The sequence below is a fragment of the Heloderma suspectum genome, chromosome 5 (genome assembly GCF_057233095.1).
Source record: "Heloderma suspectum isolate Gila_16-S chromosome 5, 16-S_ref, whole genome shotgun sequence".
NCBI classification, from domain to species: Eukaryota; Metazoa; Chordata; class Lepidosauria; order Squamata; family Helodermatidae; genus Heloderma; species Heloderma suspectum.
The window spans coordinates 68,388,904-68,414,404 of NC_139462.1; the positions used below are offsets into that span (position 1 = coordinate 68,388,904).

The 25,501-nt window shown below is 43.1% G+C and overlaps 1 protein-coding gene across 2 annotated transcripts in view; it reads right to left on the reverse strand.

Moving 5' to 3' along the window:
* The window catches only part of CTSO (cathepsin O), a 28,235-nt gene extending 14,702 nt beyond the window's left edge, over window positions 1-13,533 (reverse strand). For both annotated transcript variants that reach the window (XR_014792115.1, XM_084856346.1), the window contains exons 1-8: window positions 13,277-13,533; window positions 10,227-10,335; window positions 9,080-9,219; window positions 7,992-8,159; window positions 7,361-7,482; window positions 3,255-3,418; window positions 1,616-1,708; window positions 871-938 (exon numbers count right to left, since the gene is read on the reverse strand). Coding sequence is in view for 1 of the 2 variants with exons in the window: in XM_084856346.1 (XP_084712472.1) it covers window positions 904-938; window positions 1,616-1,708; window positions 3,255-3,418; window positions 7,361-7,482; window positions 7,992-8,159; window positions 9,080-9,219; window positions 10,227-10,335; window positions 13,277-13,435 (990 nt within the window). In the remaining variant the exon portion in view is untranslated. The remainder of the gene's footprint in view (window positions 1-870; window positions 939-1,615; window positions 1,709-3,254; window positions 3,419-7,360; window positions 7,483-7,991; window positions 8,160-9,079; window positions 9,220-10,226; window positions 10,336-13,276) is intronic.
* Between the last annotated feature and the right edge of the window lie 11,968 nt (window positions 13,534-25,501).

Genomic DNA, 25,501 nt, shown 5'->3' on the forward strand with positions numbered 1-25,501 from the left:
AGCAAAACGTCAGCGAGAACACAGCTGCTCTCTAGAGCAGCCTTCCCCAACGTGGTGCCCTCCAGATGTGTTGGACTGCAATTCCCATCATCCCCACAAGTGTGGCCAAGGCCATGCTGGCTGGGAGTTGCAGTCCAACACATCTGGAGGGAACCAGGTTGGGGAAGGCTGCTCTAAATGCTGGTTCACACTTTCTACAGTCCTGCTAATATACCAGTATAATTATACAAAACAAGGGATGGAGAGGGGAGCACCCTAAACATTCAAACTATTCATAACTGTAACTTTAATTTGCAAAATGGATTGCAGCCTTAACAGCACAATCCTAAACATGTCTACTTGGAAGTACCATTGAATCCAATGGGGCTTACTCCCAGTTAAGTGGGCAATGGATTGCAAACTTGTGTTTTGCCATCATAACCACCTTGGGAAATGGGTGGTTGTTATTACCATTTTACTGATAAGGAGCTAGGGCAAAGAGTGTGATTTGTCTAAGGCCACATGACAACTACTGTATATGGTATCTAATGAACCAAGGTTTCCCAGATACAAACCTAGCTCTCTATCCATTGTGGCACAGTAACTCAAAAGTCTTTAAAATATATTTTGGCATGCATGAGTAGGATCGAGATTTTCAAACTTAATGCTAGAACTGGTAATATAAAATACCTTCATTGTGCATAATTTATGGGTCTAGTGCATATTGTGTGTACACTTAAGGGCTGTCTTTAGTTCCCAAATGTAAATGTCTATGTCACTGGTTGGAAGAGAATACTACTTTCAGGATCTAAAATTTGTTATGGTCTCATTGTCCACAGTGTCCCTTCTTGAAAATAAAATGCCTTCATATTGTGTATAGTTGTGACTTACATATCCACAGATCCTTTATCTAGAGCAGCCATTTCACACAAACACAGCAGAAACTTCATCAGCAATCCCTAGAAGGCAACAAAAGTCAAAGTTACGATTTGATCATAAGAAAAATTCATGTTGTGCCCTTTATATAGAAAAGTATTTTTGCAACATCTGCTCTTAACTCTTAGCCCTTGCATTGCCCAAACATTGCATCTCTTCATTTTAGATCACAAATATTTCCAGTTGGGATCTTAGAGTTCTTTTCCAGGAGAGGGGTCCCATCAGAGAAGCTGCTGTTCTAAGTGGATCTAATCACTATATTAGAAGTCTATGCCAGCTGGCTTCAGAGGAATACAGTGCTTTCATAATTGTATATACTTAAGATTAATTTTCCCCAGCTTATGACTCAGTGGCCATAATCTTTAAACTGCTCAATTCAGAGTCTTCTGCTTTAATAGGGTATAATGTAGCACATAAGCAAGTATTCAGGTAGCCATGTAGGACAGTCATCAATGTGACTGTACCACATCAGATATCTTTAGCTTCCCTCCTACAGGGAGAGGGTTTTGTTAGAGTGCTTTCAAACAGGAGATTTCTACAGCCACTGCATTCTAAGACAATACAGTTGAGAGAAGGAATATACAGTGTGACTGCTTGAAAATTCAAATATGATCCTATAAGAGGGCCATCAAAGTATATGTCTGCACAGCCATCTGTGTCTGCACCCAGTATAAACCATAATGCCATTTGCCCAACTTACCACACATATTGGAACCTATTTTAACATGAGCGTAGCCATCTATTCCCCATGAACGTCCCCAGGAGTTCCGTACAATCCAGTAGGGAATGATACCTGTAAAATGAGTTCAATAAGTAATTCTTTAAAAATGAAAGTGTTTGGCAAACCTTTATGCCATTAGCCCATCCTTCCCCAACCTGATGCCCTCCAGTTGTTTTCAACATCAACTCCCATCAGCCCTGGCCAGCATAGCCAACGGTCAGGAATGTGCAGAGTTCTAGTCCAAAACATCTGGAAGGCACCAGGTTGGGAAAGGCTGCATTAGCTAAATAAGCATAAATGACTAAGTGCAGAACCTCATACAGTGTAAAACAGAATATGGAATCTTGTCTAGAATCTGGCTTTGGAGAGACAAAATACCAATTACTTTACAGGCATAACTAGCAACTTGTTTTTACTATAGATCAAGTGCAGCGGTCCCAATCTGGACCCTAGCATGAAAGGTGGGGGGTCGTTAACCCTTCTCCCCTGCTGGGGTCCGGATCTGGATCAACCCCAACCCCTGGGAGCCTGAAATATATAATTCCAAAAAAGCTAACGGTGGCAGGAAAACAGCAGTCCTCCACCCACTCTGAAGCAGCTGGGGTTGCTACTTTACCAGCAGTAACAGAGGTGGGAAAGTAGCAATCCTGATCGCAGCCCATCCCATGTGCACATTTGTACAGTACATATGCATGTATGGTGTGCATGCGTGCACATGTGCTTCCCCTGGTCCCCTAGCCAACAGTGGACACGGACCTTAGGGCTGAAAAGGTTGGGCACCAGAGTAAAGAAAAAAGGCAATGTATGCTTTGAGTTCCAGGCAGCCAGTTTATAGTGCTTTAAGATTCACGAGCGTGTGTTAAATGCACAGATGCAAAGAATACATAATGCTGGAGTATAAATATCACAACACAAAAATACAGCAGGGAAAGGACTGTATCCTTAATTTAGTTTCATACACAATAATAGCAACTTTGTATATGATTTGTGTGCATGCATATTTACCCAGTGAGAGCATGTGCATAAGGAACACCATGCTGAGCTCCTTAGAGCAGTAGCAGGCGATCCTCCACTGAGGGAGGAGCCTACTCTAACAAGTCAACAGAGAGTCAATTTTTCCTAGCATCACACAGTGAATCCAGCAGACGAGCTAGGAAAAGCAGTATGGCCACTCTATGGCCTGAATGTATCCTTACTGATATAGACAATAGTACAGGGGTGGGCAACTTGTAGCTCTCCATATGTTTTTGCCTACAGCTCTCATGATCCCTCACCACTAAGTATTCTGGCTAGGGCTGATGGGAGTTGTGGGCCTCCAGATTTGTGGCCTAACAGTTGCCCATCCGTGCAGAAATGCTGATTTCAGGATTTGGACTGCACATCTAAAAAATGTAAAGATGGTTTTGTTCAATCTTTAATAGCGTTCCTGCCTGGTAATTAAATATGCAGAATGTTAAAATTCTATAATTGTTATTGAACTTTAGGCTGTACTTACTTGGATGGAAGTAAATCCCACTGAAACCAGAGGGACTTACTTCTGAACAAATCTGATTGGGATGGAACCATTAGTCTCTGAACAGATACATAATAATCATATAATTAGCAGATTAAAATTTACCTGTCCTATCAAAACCAGTAATGACAACAGCATGATTTGGTTCTCCACTGGAACAATGATACTGTATGATACCACCGAGGTAATCTTGCCAGCTAACTGCATCTACAATCACTGCCAAAGGACCCCATTCAACCAGCATCTTCATCATTGCATCTTCCTGGCTGCTGCAAGACAAGGAAAGATCCCTCATAGTCAGAAGGCAATCTGCCATCCAAAGAGTCTGAAATAAAACAGCTCCTCAGCAGCTTTGTTGGAAAGTATCTGGACCCCAGGATGAAGAAGTTGGCCATCCCTGGCCCAGGATATATTTCTTGGATTAAGTCAACAGAAATAATAACATGTCAAAGATGTTATCCATGAACATTAAAAATCAGTGTATAGTGCTTTAAGATTCAGGAGTGTGTGTTAAATGCACAGATGCAAAGAATACATAATGCTGGAGTATAAATATCACAACACAAAAGCTGGATCAACAGGAATACAGCAGAGAAAGGACTTATAGGCCCATTCCAACCCTACTATTCTATGATACTATTCTACGATTCTATGATTGTAGCATTTATTTAGTCTCATACAAAATAACAGCAATTTTGTATATGATTTGTGTGTCTGCATATTTACCCACTGAGAGAATGTGCATAAGGAATGCCATAATGAACTGCTTAGTATAGGGCTGTACAGCACTTCGGCCTGAAGCCCGAACTCCGAGTTGAAGGTGCCTCGGGCCATTTCAGGCTGCCTCTGAAGTGGCCCAAAGCACATCAGGTTGCTTCAAAGTGCTTTGGAGTGACCCCTAGGCCCAGCCACCACTGCCGCTGCTCAGCCCTCAGCAACTTACCTGGTCCTTTGGACACGCGCTGGCAGGAGTCTTGTTCCAGGGCTTGTTCCCAGCCATTTTTAAAAACGTCTCCCCCCATTCCCCGGAACAAGATGGCTGCTGGTGTGCATCCAGAGGGCCGAGGAGGTGGTGGCAGTGGCAGCTCCCCCGGAGGCAATGGGGGCCGCCCACCCTCCTTGCAAGCTGCTGCCGCTGGCCTTCCTCAAGCCTTCACAGGCTCCTCGCAAGCAAGGAACCTGTGAAGGCTTGAGCACAGTCAGGAGTCGGTCTCCAACCAGGCGCCCTCCCCTCCTTCAAGGCAGGGAGAGCATACTTGGAGGCAACTTCTGCCCTTGTGCCTGTTGGCGGGCTGCCATAGGCAGCTGTTTCCCCGGCAGCACCTTCCCTGGTGCCTCCCCTGGCAACGGCTCCCCTGGCAGCACCAGCACCAGCAGTGGCTCCCCTGGTGGTGGTGCCCCCCCCCCATGGAACAAGGGCCCAGACAAGGAGCTGGGCGGCATGTTAGGGGGCCCAGAATCAGGATTCGGATGACCGAATCCTGCTTTGGCTTTGTAGGCCGAGGCGGGATGCCCTCCCCCGAATCAGCCCCAGCTGAACTGGGTCCACCTCTGAAGCCCTGAAGCGTCTTCCAAGTTGGGTCAGGGGTCCATGCACAGCCCTAGTGAAAACGTAGCTAGTAAAACGTGCCGCTAACTACAGAAATGCTTATGCGGAAATCTTTATTTGCTCAAATAAATCAGGAAATATGGGTATGATATACTCCTTGGTTTCAATCCAACTATATGCTTATACAGCAGTGGTCTGTGTGCACACGTGTGGGTGCGTGTGTGCAGTTCAGAGCAAAATATCCATCCAGTAGCATGAAGGCACAATATCTGCTAGCGATTCCATTGATCATTTGCTTAGGGCACAGTCCTATGGGGATAGTCCGCCACCTCTGAAATCGGAGGCAACCGACTATCCAATGTGGGGCGGGCGGAGCATGGAGAGGATCTTCTCCTCAGTGCTCCAGCCGCCCAGCGTTTGCAACTAGACAGCCGATTTCGGTTGTCTAGCCAGGGCACCTTGGAGTGGGGCGGGGGCGGCCAGACCGCACATAGAAAGCATCCTAACAGCCCTTCTGCCATCCCCTCCCCACCTCAGGAACCCCCCTCCTTTTGGCTGCTCCACGCTGCTCTTTAAAGCACAGAGCTGGGGATGAACCGCACTGCCCACGAGGCAGTGGGGGAGGGGGTGGGGAGTCGCTTTTCTGGGACATGACCTCAAAGTGCTGGCTCTGAGCTCAGTTCCCAGGAAATGAAAAATCCTATGGCCATCTAGGCTCTGTCTAGCAGCCATAGGATTATGCCCTTAGAAAAGTTAAGAGGGCCCTTGGCCCATCTCATCCAGCTATACGCATGCACTGGGCTGCTAAGCATTAATATAGCCTGCGAGTTGATTTCCCCCACCACCACATGCCCTCAAATCTGCTCCGAGAGGCTGGGAAACACTCCGGAGAAGATTTTCAGGTGGTGCAGAGGGCCACAGGGAGGAAAATAGAGGGCGAAAGTCCTGTTGTGCTACCAGATGTCTGCTAGTGCAGCGTTGGATTTAATCCCATGCCATCGTCCAGCAGCCAAGGCTGACTGTACAATGTCAGTCAGATAATCAATATTAGCACTAGGCATGTGTGTGTGTGTGGATGCATTGGGGGGGGTGTGTGCTGAATTTTCCTGACCCCTTTCTCCTCTCCCTGAACAAATGATACTACTGGTATCATTGATAAGCTGAGTAGGACTGTTTGCTCATTCGTCCAGCTACTAGGGAATGTTATTCAGTCTATGCAACTGTACAAGTAGTACCTGCTTGCACATGCAATTCCTCATCAAGCTAGGGATGTGTACAGAAGCCTTCTTCTAAGTACCCATGGCTCTACCTGAATCAGAGTGCCATTTTAAAAAAATCACTGAATGATTTTTAAAAGCAATGTGTAATAAAGTGGCAATACATTAACAGAGTGCTCTTTAACCACTCATAGCAATATGTAGTACTAGGACCATAACAATCTTGGAATCTTAGTTGTTCAGGGTTGTATTGATAGATATTTTATAACTACTGAAATTGTCAATTTCAGTAAATATTTTAATGAAGAACTCTCTCCCTGTTATATGTACCCTGTTATCTGAAAACCACCAACAACCATCACAATAAACGTGCTTGTAAGATATTTTTAAAAAACGTATTACTCTGAAAAAGCAACAAGAATCAAACGCACTGCATTTACACTGTGGTTTTCTTTTTCTCATTTAATATTGGTGTATATAAAATTAAGTAGAGTAACAGCTGATTTCTAGCTGTTTGTAAACATCTGTGATTTGTTTTCCTATTCTGATTTATTTCTTACATTTTTATGAACACTTTTTGCTGCAGTACCAATTTAAATAACCTCAAATAGCAGTATTGCTTGTACAAGTTGTACTCTGTGTCACTGCTTGTTCTATCACATGGGAAAAACAGTGTACACATTGCAAGGGAAATGTAAACAGTACTGGCTCCCTTTGGAGGAAAATAACTGAATACGTATCACATATCTGCTTTCTTGTATATCACATCTACTTGTCTTAGAAGATATGGTACTTCCTGTATGTTGTCCTCCATTAGAAATCAATTCTGCTTTGCAATAAATAGCTACTATGTACTGGTCTGCATTGGGAAGGCATATAATAGTAGATGAATTTACTACACAAGTGTCATGGACAGAATTCTCTCTACTTGGAACATCAGCGATCATTTCAGATTCCAGAGGGGCTGGAGGTGGACAGGATATGCATCTGAATATAGTCAAAGTTGTAAAGTAGCAGTGCATCACCTTATGAACATCTATTATGATTATGTTGTTTCTTATATGTCGTAATAATGATAGCACTGTTAATAATAATATTCACTTTTTAAACCAAAAATATTATTAATTATTATTATATTATTTATTTGTTAATTTTATATCACACCTTTCTTCCAAGGAGCCCAAGATGATCCTCCTCTTCTCCATTTTATCCTCACAACAACCCTGTTAGGTAGGTTAGGCTGAGAGTCAGTGACTGGCCCAAAGTCATCAAATGAGCTTCATAGCCAAGGGGGGACTAGAACTCAGGTCTCCCGAGCACCAGTGGCAAGCATACCAAGTACACAGACCCATTTGAGTACTTATAACAATAGTATTCATTCGGTATATATAACTACTGAGTTAGTAAAAAAAAAAAGAGCGTATAAAGTAATCATTAGCTGTTACCTGAGATCATATGCAGCATAATCTGTGATCAAGATGCCAAAAACTGAGCGACTGAAGTAATGGCACAACCCTGCTTGAGCTTTAAAAGGATACTCTGAATCTCTCACCAGTTTCACACGTGTCTACAAGAAGAAGAATCAAACAAATGACTTATGGTTACTAAATAGCAATATATTTATGGTCACCAAGCTGCCTTTGACATGGCAGGGTCCACATAGAAGGGTTAGGGCAATACTGCATTAAAATAAATGTGGAATTACTTGGTTCAGGCATTACATTCTATGGACGGAAAAGGGGTCAGGTTGGGCAGGTCACAAACCCTAGACCTGCTCTTGATCTCATCTTGCATCCGGGTGCTGAGGGGAGGGGAAGAAGTATTGTCTGAGCAGACCATGTGATGACCAGATGCTGGAGACAAACAACAGGACATAGATATTGCCAGCATTGTCTTGTTTGTGACCTTTGGCGAATCATCTGGCTGCCTAATGTTAGACATAATACGTATTCCAGACTAGACAGACTTCTGGTCAAATCGAACAGAGCAAAGTTTTGGACAATTCTGACATTCTTCTTCTCTTTACCAGAACTGCCACTTATTAACTGAGACAGTAGATTTGTGAGAAAATAATACCTGATTCAGCCAACTCAGAGCACTAACAGTCGAGCCACCACGGCAACCATAATTATTGTAAGAACAGTCAATGACTTGTTGTACACTGAGTTCTTCCAAAACTTTGTTTTTAATTGCATAGACAGACTCTATTCCACTGACAACACTGAAAGCCCAACAGCCACCACACTGGAAAAGAAAAAGCACAACAAAACCTATTCACATCATCACTGGTTACTGTTCGTACATTCCTGTTTTGCTTTTTTAATAGCACATTTGAAATAGCACATTTGGCACAGATATTTTATACTTCTGCACAGTTCTGTATTTATGTGACTTGTTGATGGGATAATCCTGTGGTCCTTTACCTAAAGCCACCCATCCCATACAGTTTCACTAGGAGTGGATACACATTGGTGCCTTCTTAATCTACAGAGGCTTCACTTCAGCTTTCCCACTAGCTGCAAGTCATGGAAAAGCCAGTCTGTATAAACCTGAGAAATAGCCCTATAAATATATGGCTTATTACACCACTCAAGAGACTTAACAGAACTTCACTAGACCAATAAGATAATTTTATACAGTGTTTATAAATAAAGCACTTGATGGCAGACAAACAATCATACCATTTACTTTTATACAATGTTTATAATTAAAGCATTTGATGATACACAAACATATCAATGTCATAACAACCATATCAGTAATTTCAGTCCAAGGAACCGTGGCATATTCCCATTTCAACTATACATAGTCTTCATCAGGACTAATATGACTGGTATGTCATGACATTGGTATGTTTGTCTACCATCAAGTGCTTTAATTATAAATATTGTATAAAATTAATTGGTATGATTGTGTTCCATCAAGTACTTTATTTATGAACACTGTATAAAATTATCTTATTGGTCTAGTGCAGTTCTGTTAGGTCTCTTGCACCTTGAGGGTTTGTTTTGAGTTATTAAACCACTGCCACGACAACACTGGAGGCATATCCTTGTCTAGAAAAGACACCAAAGTCCTAATATTATTATCTCAAGGCTGCACAGAGTTGAGGAAAGCATGTCTGAACAAAGTCTAGATGAGCTAAAAGGAAATACAGAGCTTACCGTTTCTTGATTTCTCACTTGTGTAACAACATTCTGGTCCCTCCAATCAAACTTTGCTGGTAAGGGTGTTTCTGATCCCTCTAGTCTAACTCCTGGAGTATATTTGGGAACTTTAAAAGGTCTGCTTTTCAAGTAAGTGGCTTTAAAATAAAACAAATGGTTTACCGTCTTCTGGTTTTTACACAACTATAGCCAATTTAGATATTTTGTTTCTAAAAGCAAGACACTTGTGTACTTCCCATTTAGCTAATGCAGATCCAATTCCATCAAGTTACTAAGCGCTGAGGATTTTCATCACAATAGCACGTTGACAGATACGTTTAATGCCCAAGGGGGATAACACTGGAAACAAGTGTTCCTCCTGTAACATGTTGTAACCATGCTTTGATCCTGGTCTCTTGAAACCACATTTCTCCAAAATGGGGAACTGTGGTTTAATGTCTATTTACTAATCAAGATCTTAAGGACCAAACTGTAGTTTACACTACATGGCTACTCAGTCTCATTGAGCTCAATGGGGCTTACTCCCAGGTATAGGATAGCAGTCTTAAAATCCCGGTTAGTACACTGACATTAAACTAGCTCCCTGTTTCAGATGTAACGGGGAAATGTCAAAACTAGCAGATAATAGGAGGAGGCAAGAGGAGGCGTGTAGGTCTGATGCTAAGCCAGGGCAGGAACTGGCCCCAAATCTAACCAAAGCAACTGTTCTACAGGACAGGTTGTGTAGCAAAACTTAAAAGAGTTTTCACCCAACAGCTTGCTCGCATGAGACTTCTTGTTTTTCTTTTAGTAATTACATTAATTGCCCCTTTGACATAGCAAGGCTTTATCAATTCATGCTGTCTGTTTCCCAATACTGACTGATCCCAGGCTGCATTCTCCTGATATAGGAACTAATGTATTAGTAATATTTACACTTGTAGGATCTTTGTTCTGTGCAAGAGCCTGGTTTGTATAATTATTGGGTTTGTCCCAGACCCAGAGTTATATAAAACATGAAGCAGAAGAGTGTATTGGAGAAAACGATGGTACATAACACTGTCATGGCTACATATATAATGAAGTACATTGCCAGGTTGCAGTCTAAAGAGCTTGAAATTTAGGGAGACTATAGAACTGCCATCATCATCATCATCATCTGTACCTTTAAATTCTTCAGGATACAAGTGGGAAAACTGATTTATTCCATAGAAAGCAGTAATGTTGTCACTTGAGGAGAATGAATTCAAATGCCTAATTCTCTTAACACTTTCCTGAAATATATAATAATAATAATAATAATAATGCAGAATTATTCTTCTGAAATGTAGCCATACCCGTCTACATGCTTGCCAAATACACTTACTAGACTGAAGCCTATTAACAAACATGGATGCTACTGGTGCTGCCTCCCAGCTGATGCCTTGGGAACAAAAAAAGTGTGTTTCCACATTGTGGAGAAAATAGTTTACTAGCAGAAGCTTTTCACCATATGTCAATTTTAGAGGGATATAAGAAAATACATTTTAAATATGAAGTCAGTCTATTTTCCTGCCCTCAAATGTATATTCTTCTTCGAAATCCACTTTATCTACATGAGCTTTTTATCCCAATTGCAAACAAGCGCACCTAACTGCATTGATGATATCCCTCCCTCCTGAACCATGTCTCTCCCTCCCCTCCTTTTGTTGCTTTTGCTACTGTTGTTTTAAATTGTAAGTTTTTTGGCAGCAGGGACCTATGTATTGATATCTTTATTATTTATTCACTGTAGTTTTAAACTGCCCAATAATGGAAGTTATCTGGGCTGTATGCAATACATTAAAAACATAAGAGTACAAACAGTAAAACTAGGGATGTGCGAAAGTCACTTACCTTTTCATGGATGAGATTCGCGGTGGGGGGGGGAGGCGCTCCGTCCCTCCCCCCGGAATCCTTGATGGGGGGGAGGCGATCTGGTCCCCCCCCAGAATTCTGGCTGGCTGGCTCCACTCCACGGCACCTCCATGGAGCAGCCAGCCAGGGCTGTCCGCAGCCGGAGTTCCGGCCGCGGACGGGTTGCTGCGGATGCAAATGGCGGCCGCCGTAGCGGCCGCCATTTGCATCCAGCCAGGCTGCCACGATAGGCTACGTAAGTATTTACGTAGCCTATCACGGCAGGCTCCCCCCAAAAAAAACAGCGTACGCAAATGGCGGCGGCTACGGCAGCCGCCATTTGCGTACGCTGTTTTTTTGTTTTGGCTTGCCGCGATAGGTACGTAAATACTTATGTAGCCTATCACAGCTGCAAGGACGCAAATGGCGGCTGCAGCAGCTCAGCTGCGGCCAGCCAGGAGACCAGCTGCCGCTACTGGAGCCGCCGCCGCATCCGCCCCAGGTAAGTTCCGTCCTGGGGGGATTCCGCGGGGGGGGGGGTGAGGCAGGAGGCCGTTCTGCCACGGATTCCAGGGGGCCAGATTCTAAAGAAGCCTCACTGGAATCCATGGCGGAATTCTTTGCCATCCCTAAGTAAACCAAAAAATATAGCACAAGAGTAAAACCAAGAAAAACCAGTAGCAAAGAATAAAACCATTACAACAACATAAAGCCAAATAAAAACCAGTAGGAGACCAGAGTAGTAAAAGCACTAAAAACAGTTCTTAAAATGCCTGGGAGAATAAAAAGGTCTTCACTTGGCATGGAAAAACCATAATGTAGATGCCAGGCCCCTCTGGGAAGAGCCCTTACTGGGGTGCCACCACTGAAAAGACCTCTCCTTAGTGGCCATCCATCTCCTCTCATTTGGCAGGAGCACCTGGAGGAAGGCCTCAGAGGATTATCTTAATGACCCAGGAGATACATATGAGAGGAGACTAATTAGAAGGCATTGTGCAGCAATTCTGTCTTTGTTTTTTCTCTAACAGATTTTCTGTGGTAAGAAAAAAATTGGAAGAAGCGGTGGGGCAGTTATGAGGGCAGGGTGATGATGCTATTAAATGAGGCATGAATGAGGCAGGGCAATGGCGCTATAAAAGCATCTGGAAGCACCCAATGTCAGGGCTCCTCATAACACTCTGTGAATGAGGTAGGGCCATGGTCTTGTCTGGAAACAACCACAGATCACCCAGGGTGACTCTATAAAGTGCCATGTACACAGGTAGTGCTGTCTAAACAAAACTGTTGTTGTTGTTCAGTCGTTAAGTCGTGTCCGACTCTTCGTGGCCCCATGGACCATAACACGCCAGGCCTTCCTGTCCTCCGCTCTCTCCCGGAGTATGCTCATTCCTTGCAAGAGGAAAAAGGCGGGATATAAATGCAATAAATAAATAAATAAATAAATAAATATTCATTGCATCGGTGATGCTATCTAGCCATCTCATCCTCTGCCATCCCCTTCTCCTTTTGCCTTCAATCTTTCCCAGCATCAGGGTCTTTTCCAGGGAGTTTTCTCTTCGCATTAGGTGGCCAAAATATTTTCTTCAGCTTCAGTATCTGTCCTTCCAATAAGCACTCAGCGTTGATTTCCTTTCGGATGGACTGATCTGACCTCCTTGCAGTCCAGGGGACTTGTAAGAGTCTTCTCCAGCACCACAGCTTGAGAGCATCAATTCTTCGGCGCTCAGCCTTCCTTATAGTCCAGCTCTCACAGCCATACGTTGCTACTGGGAAAACCAACCTTTGCTATATTTAGGGCACAATCCTATGCATGTCTAGACAGAAAAAAAAAGTCCTACAGCTCCCAGCATTCCCCAGCCAGCATTTTTTTTCTGTCTAAACATGCATAGGATTGTGCCTTAATACTTAACACAAGTATTACTAATAAAGAAACAAGGTAATTAAGCTGGTCGTTTACTAGAATAATTACGCTTGTAGTTGATTTCTATGACCGCCCTGTGAGCTTTTGCAGGGCGCCCGCTTCGTCGGGGGATGGGGGGTTAAAGGGCGATACGGGAGGCTGCTCAAGAGGAGGCCAATGAGGGGCTTCCTATGGGCAAAGCCGAAATCACAGCACAACTCAGGGCGCGGTGGTAAGCATGTTTCGACAGGGAAAAAAGACCTACAACTCCCAGTCGGCATGGCTGGCTGGGGAATGCTGGGAGTCGCAGGACTTTTCCCCCGTCTAAAACATGTTTGTGCCTTCAAGCGCCATGCGAGGCTGCGCCAGGATGAAGAGCACGAGAGGCTTTCCCGCCAAGTGGGCGCCGGCGGCCTCTTTTGCGCCCGCCCTCTACCTACCCGCAAGGCAGCTTCCTTCTTCCCCGCGCTGCCCCCGGGATTGGCGCGGGGAAAACGGAGCTTCGGGCTGCCGCCCTCTCCTGCCCGGGCAGGCTCGGGGCGGGCGCCATCCGCGAGGGTGGGGAGCAGGCAGGAGAGGAGCCACGGCCACAGCTTCATGGAGAGGCGGCCAAAGGACCCTCTCCGGCCTCCTCGTCCTGTGTCTTGGGGACGCGCTTGGCGTCGGATTTCCCTTTCGCTTTCCTGGCCCCTCCTCTGCGTCTCGGTCGTGCGCGACAGGCGGAGGAGCCCTGATAGCAAAAACTGGTGTCGTCAGCAGCAGAGGCAACTTGCCGCGCCTCCGGCTGCCCTCGGCCGGGGTCGAGCCGCTGTGTGGGCGACCGTGACTCCTGGTCCCAAATGTCCTCCTTGAAAGCCACTTGAGCACCCGGGAGGGGGCGAGCGGGCGCCCGGCACCGTCAGCGTTGTTAAACCGGGCACCCGGTTTGACCTTCCACCCGCTGCCTTTGGGCAGTTAATTTCCCCTTCGGTTAACTCACCTCATAGGGTTCTTCAAACACCGCCCTGAGGGACAAGCTACACGCTCAGTTACCTCAGTTGAAGCGCCCCTGGCCCTATTAGGATAGGGGCCGTGGCGCTGCGGGCGGCTGTGGGTTTTAAGTTTCTCCCCTCCCATTCTCATTCCGAAATTTAAATTTCTTTAAAAAAAAGCATCTGCATTGGATCCTGGCAAGAAAGGCAAGGCGCTCTGGATTTTCCCCTCCTTGTTAGTCAATATTTTATGTGGCCCCTCTCCACCTTTGTGGCCTAGGGCAATTCCGGCCCCCACCCCGCCTGCCTTTCGCTATGTTTTATTAGGAAGGAACCGTGGAGTCTGGTTGTTTCATTTTTAGCAAAGGTGTAATGAATTCACCTTTTAAAATAAAAGGTTCAGACTCTGCGTGACACACACAGCCCATAGATTAATAATTGCTATGCTCCATAATGATTACTATAGAGTTATTAAACATGGGAAACATGGCTAACCATGCTATGTCAGTCACAAACTGAATATGCTGGGAATCAGATTTCATAACTCCATAGAAAAGCCTAATTTAGGGGAAAGATGCTCAGAGACTGGGCAATATGCTCTTTTACACCCAGTTAGGACTAAAACTCGTTGACAGGGAGAGTCCACTATTGTTTATTATGGGACATTTGCTCTGGTTTGAAAGAGCTCTGGAGCTGATAAGAACAGAGCATACTGAGTTTCTGCCCTTACTCTGCTCATAAAGGTAAAGGTGTCCCCAACCAGTCGTGTCCGACTCTAGGGTGTGGTGCTCATCTCCATTTCTAAGCTGAAGAGCCAGCACTGTCCGAAGACGCTTCCGTGGTCATGTGGCTGGCATGACTGAACACCGAGGTGCACGGAACGCTGTTACCTTTCCCACCGAGGCGGTACCTATTTATCTACTTGCAATTTCTTGCTTTCGAACTGCTAGGTGCCGCGTGACAGAGTGAGCTCCTATCTTCAGTCCCAGCTCCTGCCAACTCTGCTCATAGTGGCTGTTAAAAAGAACCACTTGCATTATATCCCAGAACAAGGACAGAGGTTAAAGAGGTTCCTATCCCAAAGAGAAAATGTAGTGCTGATGTGGATGATCAGTGAAGGAAAAGGTACCACTGTGGTTTCTTTTTCCCACCCTACGCATGCCGTGGCACACCCACCTTTTCCCTAATTACCCTCGCTGTGGAATGGGTTTCTGGGTTGTCCAAACCCAGAGAGGTGTGCAGCAGGAGTGGCTTCTAAACCACCTCACAACCCCTACAACAAGATGGGGTGGTTTGGAAGCTATCTCCACCTCACACCTTGCTGGGTTCGGAAGACATGGCAACACACACTGCAACGAGGGTAATTAGGGAAATTGCGTGCATGTGTGTAGCACATGCTGGGCAGGAAAAATAAACCACCGTGTCTTTTTCCTGCTGATCATCCAAACCCAAATGTCAGCACAGAAGGAAGGCCAATAGTTCAGAATGCAAATATGTCATGCATTCATTTCATCTGCAAGTCTCTTAGCAAGATGTGAAAAGCTGAATGCAGTGTTAAGCATTCATTACTCCTTGTGCTAGTAACAAATTATTGTTTGCCACCAGCCCCCAAATTAAGCCCTCTGTAGTAATCATAGATGATTATTAATGATAGCATTTATAAAGCACTCTAGAGTGTCTGAAGATTTTCACATACATATCCTTATATTTAAGATTTTTATATTATCCTCTTATTGTATTATCCTTGAATTGTTGGGGGCTGAGGCCAAGGGAGAGTATGGCTTGCGTAAGGCTACTGGTTAAGCCATGGCAGAGGTGAGATTTGAACCAGGGATTCACAGCTCAGTCTCTGAGCCACTATGCTACACCAGCTCTCAGTGGTGCAGTTAGGTAATTTTAGATTCTGGACTTAATGGTCTCTTCATTGGTAAATTTTAACACTTATTTCAAAATATGGTAAGCCAGGCCCTGCCAGAATGAGCAGATACCCTTCTGCTCATTCTGTTGAGGGGGCCCCTGGACTTCTATTCCAAGGCCCTGCCCTGTTAGCACCGCTGCCAGCTCCCAAGTATTTTAAAACATTAATTTTAAAAATAGCATATAGCTAAATAACTATTTCTCTCACCCCGCCCCCCCCCCCGTATCATGACAAAAGTTCAAACATATGCAGGTTAGAGGGGGGAAATGATTTCTGTGTATGAATCAACACAGAGTATCATGTTCAGCTTCTTACGTTATAGTAGCTACACACTAATTCCTCTTTGAGCTTGGAGTTTTTAGCCTAGGCTTGTGGTTCCCCAGGCTGGCAGCTTCATACATTGGCTGTAATCCAACAGAGAATTAAGTGTGTTGAAACCCATTGCGTTCAAGTGGGCTTAAGCATGTTTAACTCAGTGTTATGTTGTAGCTGCTATCTTAGAAATAATGTCCAAAAACAGAATACACATTTACAGCATTATTTATCAATGCTTCACATGTATAAATAAACATTTGCTGGCATAATACCTGGAAATGATAGTGTCATACTTGCTGGAAGTTTGATGTAGCTTGGCATACTTTATTCATATTGATCTACTAATGAAAAATAGTCCAGTGGAAGGATCAGCTGCAGTCCCACGTTGCTGAACACTGACATATTCTTCCCAGTGGGCTGTATATTCATCTTCTTAGTTTATAATTCATATGTTCCTCTTTTAAGGAGTAAAGGTAACTCCCACTGAAGAAATCGCTCACCTCCAATTCCTACACATTTTAATGAAAGTATAGGTGCTCTGATTCCATAAAAATGTATTATTAATCTATGTGTCCATACAATTTAAAAAAATTAAGATTTGTTGAGCTGAAAGCCAGATCCCCTTTTTGTGCATGCTGTTTCAGGCTTGTAACATAGCTATGCGAAACACTTATAATGATACAGAAATTTCTGCTGATTCCCTATTCATCTGTTAATGTGGTTGCCTATGGTCTTCACGTTAGAAAGCAGAAACCTACTTATGCAAAGACAATTTTAAAATTCAATATGTAGAAATAGTTTTTCTACTAGACACTTGGGGGCAGCAACGTACCTTGAAACATGCAAGTGTGTGACGTGTGTGGCGGCATCTGTTCCAAAACAAAGCAGAAAAATACATGGATTCCAGGCTAAATCACAAATTGAACAGAAGATCTAGGGTAAAGTCAGTGTTTCTGTGGAGTTATGGTGGCCTATGTATGAACCGGTTTATCAAATCTATTTTGCTTCTGGGAACAGAGTGATAACATTAGGAATAAAGGTAGTACTGGGCTTTGCACCAAGGATTTTTTAAAAGGATGAAGTAGAACAGAATACCAAAAAAAGGAATTATATTGGCTGTCTGAGAAAACTAGGCTGTTACTATGCTTCATGGAACTAATAGGGAAACTCCCCTCACTTTCCTGAGAAAGATATATTAACATTATTCACAGGTGCATAAACTATTCAGATTTGAATGTAATGTAATATTTCAGTTACTCTGATAAATTGGAATAATTTCATTGCTAATAAATGGGATTGTACATCCATTAGTTGGGAAGAATTAACACTTACGCAGAAAGTTGTATATTTTTAGCAGCTAAATAGATGTATAGAAGATGAATAGATGAACAGAGAATCTGCGAGAATATCTATTAACAAGCATTTTGTCTGGCCAGTTTAGAAGGCTGAAACTATATACAAAAACTGGATCTAGATTTTTGCTGTGATGGATACAATTGTATAATTAATAATACTAATTTTCTTTTGTGCACTCCTTCATGCCTATAAATGGTTATATAATACATATCTACTGACAGTTGGTGGCTCAAGCAGCAATGCCAATACATGAGAATAGGGGATTGGACTGGAAGGTCCTTCCTGGAGGGTGTTATGAGGTGGAGGTGAAGGCATGACACTTGCTACTTCAGCATTGTACATAGTGCATGGCTGCTGAATGACTGCAAGCTGAATATCCCAAATAAAATATAAATATATAGCACAGCCAGTGACACAGGCAGTTATATCAATGATATCTGTGTTAGGTGCTGTTACCCATCCGGTACCTTATGCCTCTGCCTTGGAATGCCCACTGTTAAAGGCATTGGGTCCTGCTCCTCCATCCAATGGTACTTAGTGATAGAAGCTGATAGTCCTTTATTTAACTGCCACACGAGCCATCTCTGTGTACTGACCATTTCATATGAGCATTTCCCATGACATTTCAACCATAGGGTTTTTGTCAGCATGTCAGCTGGAATGGGCTGAGCCTGTTAATCCCATGCTGACTTGATATGGTGAGCTCAGCACAGCTTAATTTTTGGTATCTTGCCACAATAGCTTGAACAATTCTTATCAGGTGCCAAAACAAATCTGTGTTGAGTTCAGTGCATTTGGCAACATGGCTGGAAGTTAGCACAGGCTGGCTGAAAATTAAGAGCAGAATCCAATGGGATGCTTATGCTCCTGCCGATTCTCTTATGCCCCACCAATTCCTTTGCACAAGTTGCCCCAACTACTGGCACAATGGTGATTTAGCACTTCCAGGGCAACCTTAAAGGAGCAGAAATGCTCATTTCTGGAAGGAGGCAGGTTGGTGGAGCTTGCATAAGGGAACTCTGCTGATTTGCCTCCTTCCAGAAATGAGTGTTTCCGCTTATTTCAGGGCTTTCCCTAGGAAACACTAAATATCTCTGGCATAAGTGGTGGGTTCCAGTTGCGCAACGGAATTGGCGGGACCCACTGCTTGTGGAAGGGAATCAGTGAAGTGGAAGGGAATTGGCAGAGGCATAAGCACCTCACTGGATTCTGCCCCAGGGCTTCCACAAGCCAAAATGACTCAGCTTCTAATAGGTCTTATGTTGTTCAGGATTGGGTGCTGGTGTCAAGCTCCAGTCTATTATGACCAAAATATTAGCATGTTCACCTTGAACTGGAGAAGTTAAAAATTATCAGATGTAGGCAGTTCCACACTTTCCTTAGGTATCTGGGAGCCCATAATAAACCTCAAAAGTAAAAGCAGAGCATGTGACAAAACTCCAATGAAATTTGAAGAGTTGGGAGGGAAGGCAAATGTTTTAAGGCAAATGAGAAGACATTAAAAACTCTGGGAGAAGACAAATGGGAGAAGAGAAAGTTCAAGAGGGCAATTCTTATCATTTGCTCTATTTCAGTCACAGGTTTCAGTTGGGGAAAATCCTCAAAAGCCAAGCAAGAAATACAGCTTGATCATTTGAGGCTTGGAGTTGAAGTACGGCTATCGAGCTTCCATCAGGTACCTACCAACACAAGATTGGAGTTAACGTATCCTTCTTTTAAATGGGGAGTTAAGGAAGCCATTGGAGGACTGAGAAGGCATACTTTCCAAATTCCAGAAAAAGCCCCTTTAAGCTGGTGCACAATGGTTAACCTCCATTGCTCATTGTTCAACTCAACGACTTCCATCTTTCCTTTTTTTTCTCTCTCTCTCTTTGGTATTTGAAAGAACCAAAATTAATATTTCCACCTACGAATGTCATAAAAATAAAATAGAAAATAAGTAACCTAAAGCAAAACTCTTGAAGGGTTTTCAAGTTGTTTCATGCATAGCCACCTACTGTCTCCTGCCAAGACTGATAAATAGGCAAAATAGCCCATGGGACATCTTCCGTTCCTCATTTCTATGGTTCAGTTACTGTGCTTTCACCTAAATCCCATCTCTATGTGGAACTATTAATTATTCAGCTGCATACACTGAATATTAATATTAAGGGGGAAAGTTAATAAAATTTCATCTCCTACAGAGAGCTCAGAGTTACCAACATGGATTAAAATGCTGAAGTCAAAAATAAAAGGAAATACTTTTACTATACCAAAACAGAGAATGCCACAAGACTCAGATATTTCCATCAACAATCTGAACACAGTCCTTTTACAACTTCTTGAAAGTTAAAATGATATTGCTGACTGGGACATGCTGGGAGTTGTAGGACTTTTTTCTGTCTAAAAAGGCATAGGATTGCACCCTAATTTATTTATCATGTGGTTCAATAGAGTGAAAAAATATACCGACATTTATTTGTGGATATTTGTTTATTTATTTATTTATTTATTGCATTTATACCCCGCCTTTCTCCCTCTCGCAAGGAACTCAAGGCGGCTTACATTATCCTCCTCCTCACCGTTGTATCCTCACAACAACAACCCTGTGAGGTAGGTTGGGCTGAGAGTCTGTGACTGGCCCAAAGTCACCCAGTGAGCTTCCATGGCCAAGTGGGGACTAGAACCCGGATCTCCCGGCTCCCAGTCCGTCACTCTCACCACTACACTACACTGGCTCTGAGTAGACTTGTATAGGATTGCACTATTCTGTTAACTTTGGCACCTTTCTAGAAACATGGCAGTACCTTTATGCTTTTCCTAAAGAAATATGTTTTCTGCTGAGAATTGGTGATCTGTTTGCAGCAGTGTGGCTCTCACATTTAGGGTTTTAAATGGGAAGTATTTACTTAGCCATCTTCATTATTGATGTGGCTTCTGAATTTGTGGGTAACATTGCAAACAAGGTGGGGAGGATTATTTAGCATGTTATATAAATAAATTTAACTATGTTCCCACAGTAAGACAAAACAGTGTTGCACTGTCACAATAATTTTGTGGACGTCAGTTAAAACTTTGGTGTAAAAAGAAATGTGTAGTTTTGACTGAATAGAATTCTACTGATATAAGTGTACTTGAAAATGAGGTTTTAGCTGGAGCTTGTTGGGTTTCCAGTTGTAAGCACTACAGTGGATTTTGTGCTTGTGTGTGAGAAGGTCAGAGGGAGAAAGGAAGGAAGGAAGAAACAGACAGGAACTTAAAAGTCACAGCCGCTAGCCTCTTAGACAAAAGCATTTTCAGATATCATTCCCTAAGAGGAAGTAGTAAATGTGCTCAGACCACTATGTTATTGTGGTTTGAAGTATATACGTACAGTAGATGGTACTGGCTTAATTTCCCCATTCTCTTAAAATCTAAAGTTTAAATAGACATTGTAAAATATCTTAAGATTTTATATTATTATTTTATATTACATTTTAATACACTTAAGATTTATATTATGTTTTACAATGTTACTGTATTGTATAGTTTTGTGTTGTGAACCACCCAGAGAACTTCAACTATTCAGCTGTAAACAAATGTAATAAATAAAATAAGGCTTCAGTTCTCCCTACCTGGGAGTAAGCCCCAGTGAACTCAATGGGTTCAATGGGGCTTCTGAGTAGACTTGTATAGGATTGCACTATTCTGTTAACTTTGGCACCTTTCTAGAAACATGGCAGTACCTTTATGCTTTTCCTAAAGAAATATGTTTTCTGCTGAGAATTGGTGATCTGTTTGCAGCAGTGTGGCTCTCACATTTAGGGTTTTAAATGGGAAGTATTTACTTAGCCATCTTCATTATTCATGTGGCTTCTGAAGTTGAATCACTGTGGGTGAAGGAGAAGACAGAATTTTGAATTTGAAAGGAAAGACTTTGCTGACCAGACACAATCCTGTACAACAGAGCACAGGTGGGCAGAGAGTAGACTAGGATCTAGTGGTAGATCTCTGGATAATTTGTGTAGATTAGCAAGGATTGTTAACTCCTAATTGTTTAACAATAGTAACAACAAAATAAACATGCAGTGGGGGAGTCCACTGAAGCAATTGTGGGTCCTCCTAAGGTGCAAGGAGATGAGACATCACTCCCTTGTCAGTATTCATATCTGCCTGGCTCTCTGCAAAATCACCATTAATTTCAGTGTAGGGTTTGCAGAATGAAAAACACCAGTGTTAAGGTTCATGTCCAAAAGAAAACCCACAGATTCATTTATAAAGAAGAGAGCCTGCTGGACTGTAAAGATATTAACTCCACAAACTGGCAAAAGCATTTACATTTTTATTCACATTTATATTTTTGTTTGTCTGTCATGATAAAAAAAATAGTTTTAGAGAAAACAAACAAACAGGAAAAGCAGATGAAATGGAAGAACACATAATCTAAGAGAAACGTTACCAACCTAAGGGTTACAAGCACACATAGCCAAACTTAACTACTAGGTAGGAAGGTAGACAGCTTCGCTTGCTGTTGTTGGTTGTACACAGGATTGGTAGAACAGAGTTCCTGTGACATTGTTGTCCAAGACATTTTAAGAAGCATTTTAGTGCTTTTAGAATGCGTGGGCGACTTCAGGAGGTCTTGGGGGCATTTTTGCTCCCCTCCAGACAGCCTCTGCCCTGCCCCTGGCTGCTGTCCTGCTGCCATTGGTGGTGTCCTGTGGAATTCTATGGGGCACTGGGAAAAAGTCACAGACCACTGCTCAATTTCAGTGGGAAAATGCTACAGAATGCTACAATAACCTAATTTAGCTTAAAAACAAGCTACATTTGGCCACTGTAGTGTTCTGTAGCAGTTCGTTGCCCCCAAATTGGTGCCAATGTGGGGGTTTTGTCACCACCACACATTTTGGCGGTGGGGGCTCACATGTTGCCCACCCCTATTTTATATTATTGTGATCTTGCTGCTGATTTTATGTGGTGTAGTGTTTTTACTCTTTGCTTCTGACTTTCTCTTGATTTTTATTATGTGCTATTTTTATTCATTGTCTTATTGTTTGTATTTTATATTTTAATGTATTGTAAACTTGGATTATTGTTTAAGAGAGCTTGGGTTATTGGGAGGTTTAAAAGTGTAATAAATAAATATTTTCCCAATATTTTATGTACTTTATGAAAGTTTCCCAAAATGTGTGGCTGTAACCTCCTCAATTCAATGAAATCAAAATTTGAGACTCCCCCACCCCCAACATCTGAAACAAATAACAAAAAAGGATGGTTCCGCTGACAGCACTCATTGCTTTGCAGGGCTCTAGGTGAATGCACACACCGATGCTTATAACACAATGACTGCCACAACTGGAGACATATATGCAAAACAGCCATCCCAGATCGCATTTCACAGAGCTTTCATTTAACTTCAAACACAATATTTTTCAGTGGAGCAGCACATGTGTTCAGCTGCAAGTCAACCATTAATGAGCTACTGAGTAATCTGCATGCATTTCAAAATCAGAATTTGGGAATACAGATCAAAGAAAAGAGGAATGTGAATCTTGTCATTTAGGATAAGTAGAAGAGATTTTAGGGAAGCAAAAAGCCTGCCAACCTCAGAAGGGGTCAGCAAATTAGTCAGCAAAAAGGGTCAGGTCAGGTGTAGGGATGTTCGAAAGTCACTTAACTTTTTGCAGCTTGGATTCACGGTGGGGGGGGAGGCGCTCCGTCCCTCCTCCCAGAATCCTCCCTGGGCCAGCTCCGCGGAGCCGCCGGCCAGGGCCATCTGCAGCCGGAGTTCTGGCCGCGGATGGGCTGCTGTGTTCTCAAATGGCGGCCACCGTAGCGGCCACCATTTGCGTCCAGTGATGCTGCCATGATAGGCTACGTAAGTATTTATGTAGCCTATCACAGCAAGCCAACCCCTCCAAAAAAACAGCGTATGCAAATAGCGGCGGCTAAGGTGGCCACCATTTGTGTTCCCTATTTTTAGCTGTTTTAGCCTACATAAATATTTATGTAGGCTATTACGGCGAAAAAAGGGGAACGCAAATAGCGTAGTGGGCACTATTTGCGTTCTTTTTTTCCCACTGTAATAGCTTACGTAAATATTTACGTAGGCTAAAACGGCAAAAAAAATGTAAATGGCGCCCACTATGCTATTTGCGTTCCCCTTTTTTTCGCCGTAATAGCCTACGTAAATATTTACGTAGGCTAAAACGGCTAAAAATAGGGAATGCAAATGGCAGCCGCTGTAGCGGCTGCCATTTGCGTATGCTTTTTTTTTTTTTTGGCTTGCCATGATAGCCTATGTAAATACTTACGTAGCCTATCACGGCTATGATGAAGAAGCGAATGGTGGCCGCAGGGCAGCCGCCATTCGCAAGTCAGCACAGACGGCAGCAGGTAAATGCTCCGTTTCACGCGCCTTTCGTGGGTTGGGGGGGCGGGGGCTTCGTTCCGCCACAAATTTTGGGGGGCTGAATGCACTGGCATTCGGCCTCACCGAGATCCGTGGTGGAGTTCTCTGACATCCCTAGTCAGGTGTAACTATTTCTGATTAGGAGGAGTGTGTTGGCATTTTCTTTCTGTCCAACCAAAACAGACATTGGGAAGGGCTTATGGAAGGACCATGGAAGTTGTACCCCTTCTGGCAAATAAACTTTATCAGGTTGTAACACAGTTGTTAAAAATGAGCTCTTATTTATGCTGTGAGATGTTTTGCCTTTGCACTGATATTTGTGTGGGCCATAGCAATTAGATCAAGACAGATGTTAATGATTAGCACACATTCCTGCTGCCTGTTAAAATGAAGCATTCTGACAGGTTTTTTCATAGCATTTGGCCATCTGGCCTATATTTGAATATCATTCTGTTTGCTGACTAATTGCCATGTACATGAATTAAATTATTCTTTCATTTTTGCTAAATGTCCCATCTTAAATTTTTATCTGAATTTGTTTAATCACAGGGTGCAGCACATTGTCATGTAATGTGATTGCAAATTTGTTGTCAGTAGGTGACATGAAAACAAAATTGCTGTTTCTTTCTATCCCTGACATGACATTCTTCTGACTAGACTAATTCATTTTATTAATGTTACATCTGAACATTTCACTAATATGGACAGTATTAATCATGAGACAAGAAGCTATTATTCAGTGGACAATGGGATATAGATTTTGATCAAAGTCATGCAGGAAGACTTTGGCATTGCCAGGGATTTATTCCATATGGACAGGGGTGCAAAATTCAGAAACCTTGGAGCCATCTTTGAGGGTAGGGATGTACGAAAGTCACTTACCTTTAACGAAATTTGATTCGCAGTGGGGGGGAGGCGCTCCGTCCCTCCCCCCAAAATTCTGGCCGAGGGGGAGGCGCTCCGTCCCTCCCCCCCCGAAATTCTGGCCAGGGGGGGAGGCGCTCCGTCCCTCCACCCCCGAATCCTGGCTGGCCGGGCCCGCAAATGGCGGCGATTACAGTCAGCCGTGATAGGCTATGTAAATCTTTACGTAGCCTATCACGGCTGAGTAAAAAAAAAAAAAAAAGCACATATGCAAATGGCGGCGCCCATGGGCGCTGCCATTTGCATTCCTTATTTTGGCACGTCTTAGTCTACGTAAACATTTACGTAGACTACAGCAAAAATAAGGGGAACGCAAATAGCATAGCGTCTACGCTATTTGCGTTCCCCTTATTTTCGCCTTAGTCTACGTAAATGTTTACGTAGACTAAGACGTGCCAAAATAAGGAACGCAAACGGCGGCGCCAATGGGCACCACCATTTGCATATGCGCTTTTTTTTTACTCAGCCGTGATAGGCTACGTAAACATTTACGTAGCCTATCACAGTGTTTTTTAAAATTTAGCCGTGATAGGCTACGTAAATCTTTACGTACCCTATCACTTTTTTTTTTTTTAAACTTGGAAATGTTTGTTTGTTTGTTTGTTCATTTATTTTATTAGATTTATTAACCACCCATCTGGCCAGCTACCTGGTCACTCTAGGCAGCATACAGTACAAATAAAACAAAATACAACAAATTTACATATTCCACTGAACAAAACAACATCGCTTTAACCAACAACAACAACAACAACCCTAACCCACCCCAAATGCCCGCCTGAACAGCCAGGTTTTCCACATCCTGATT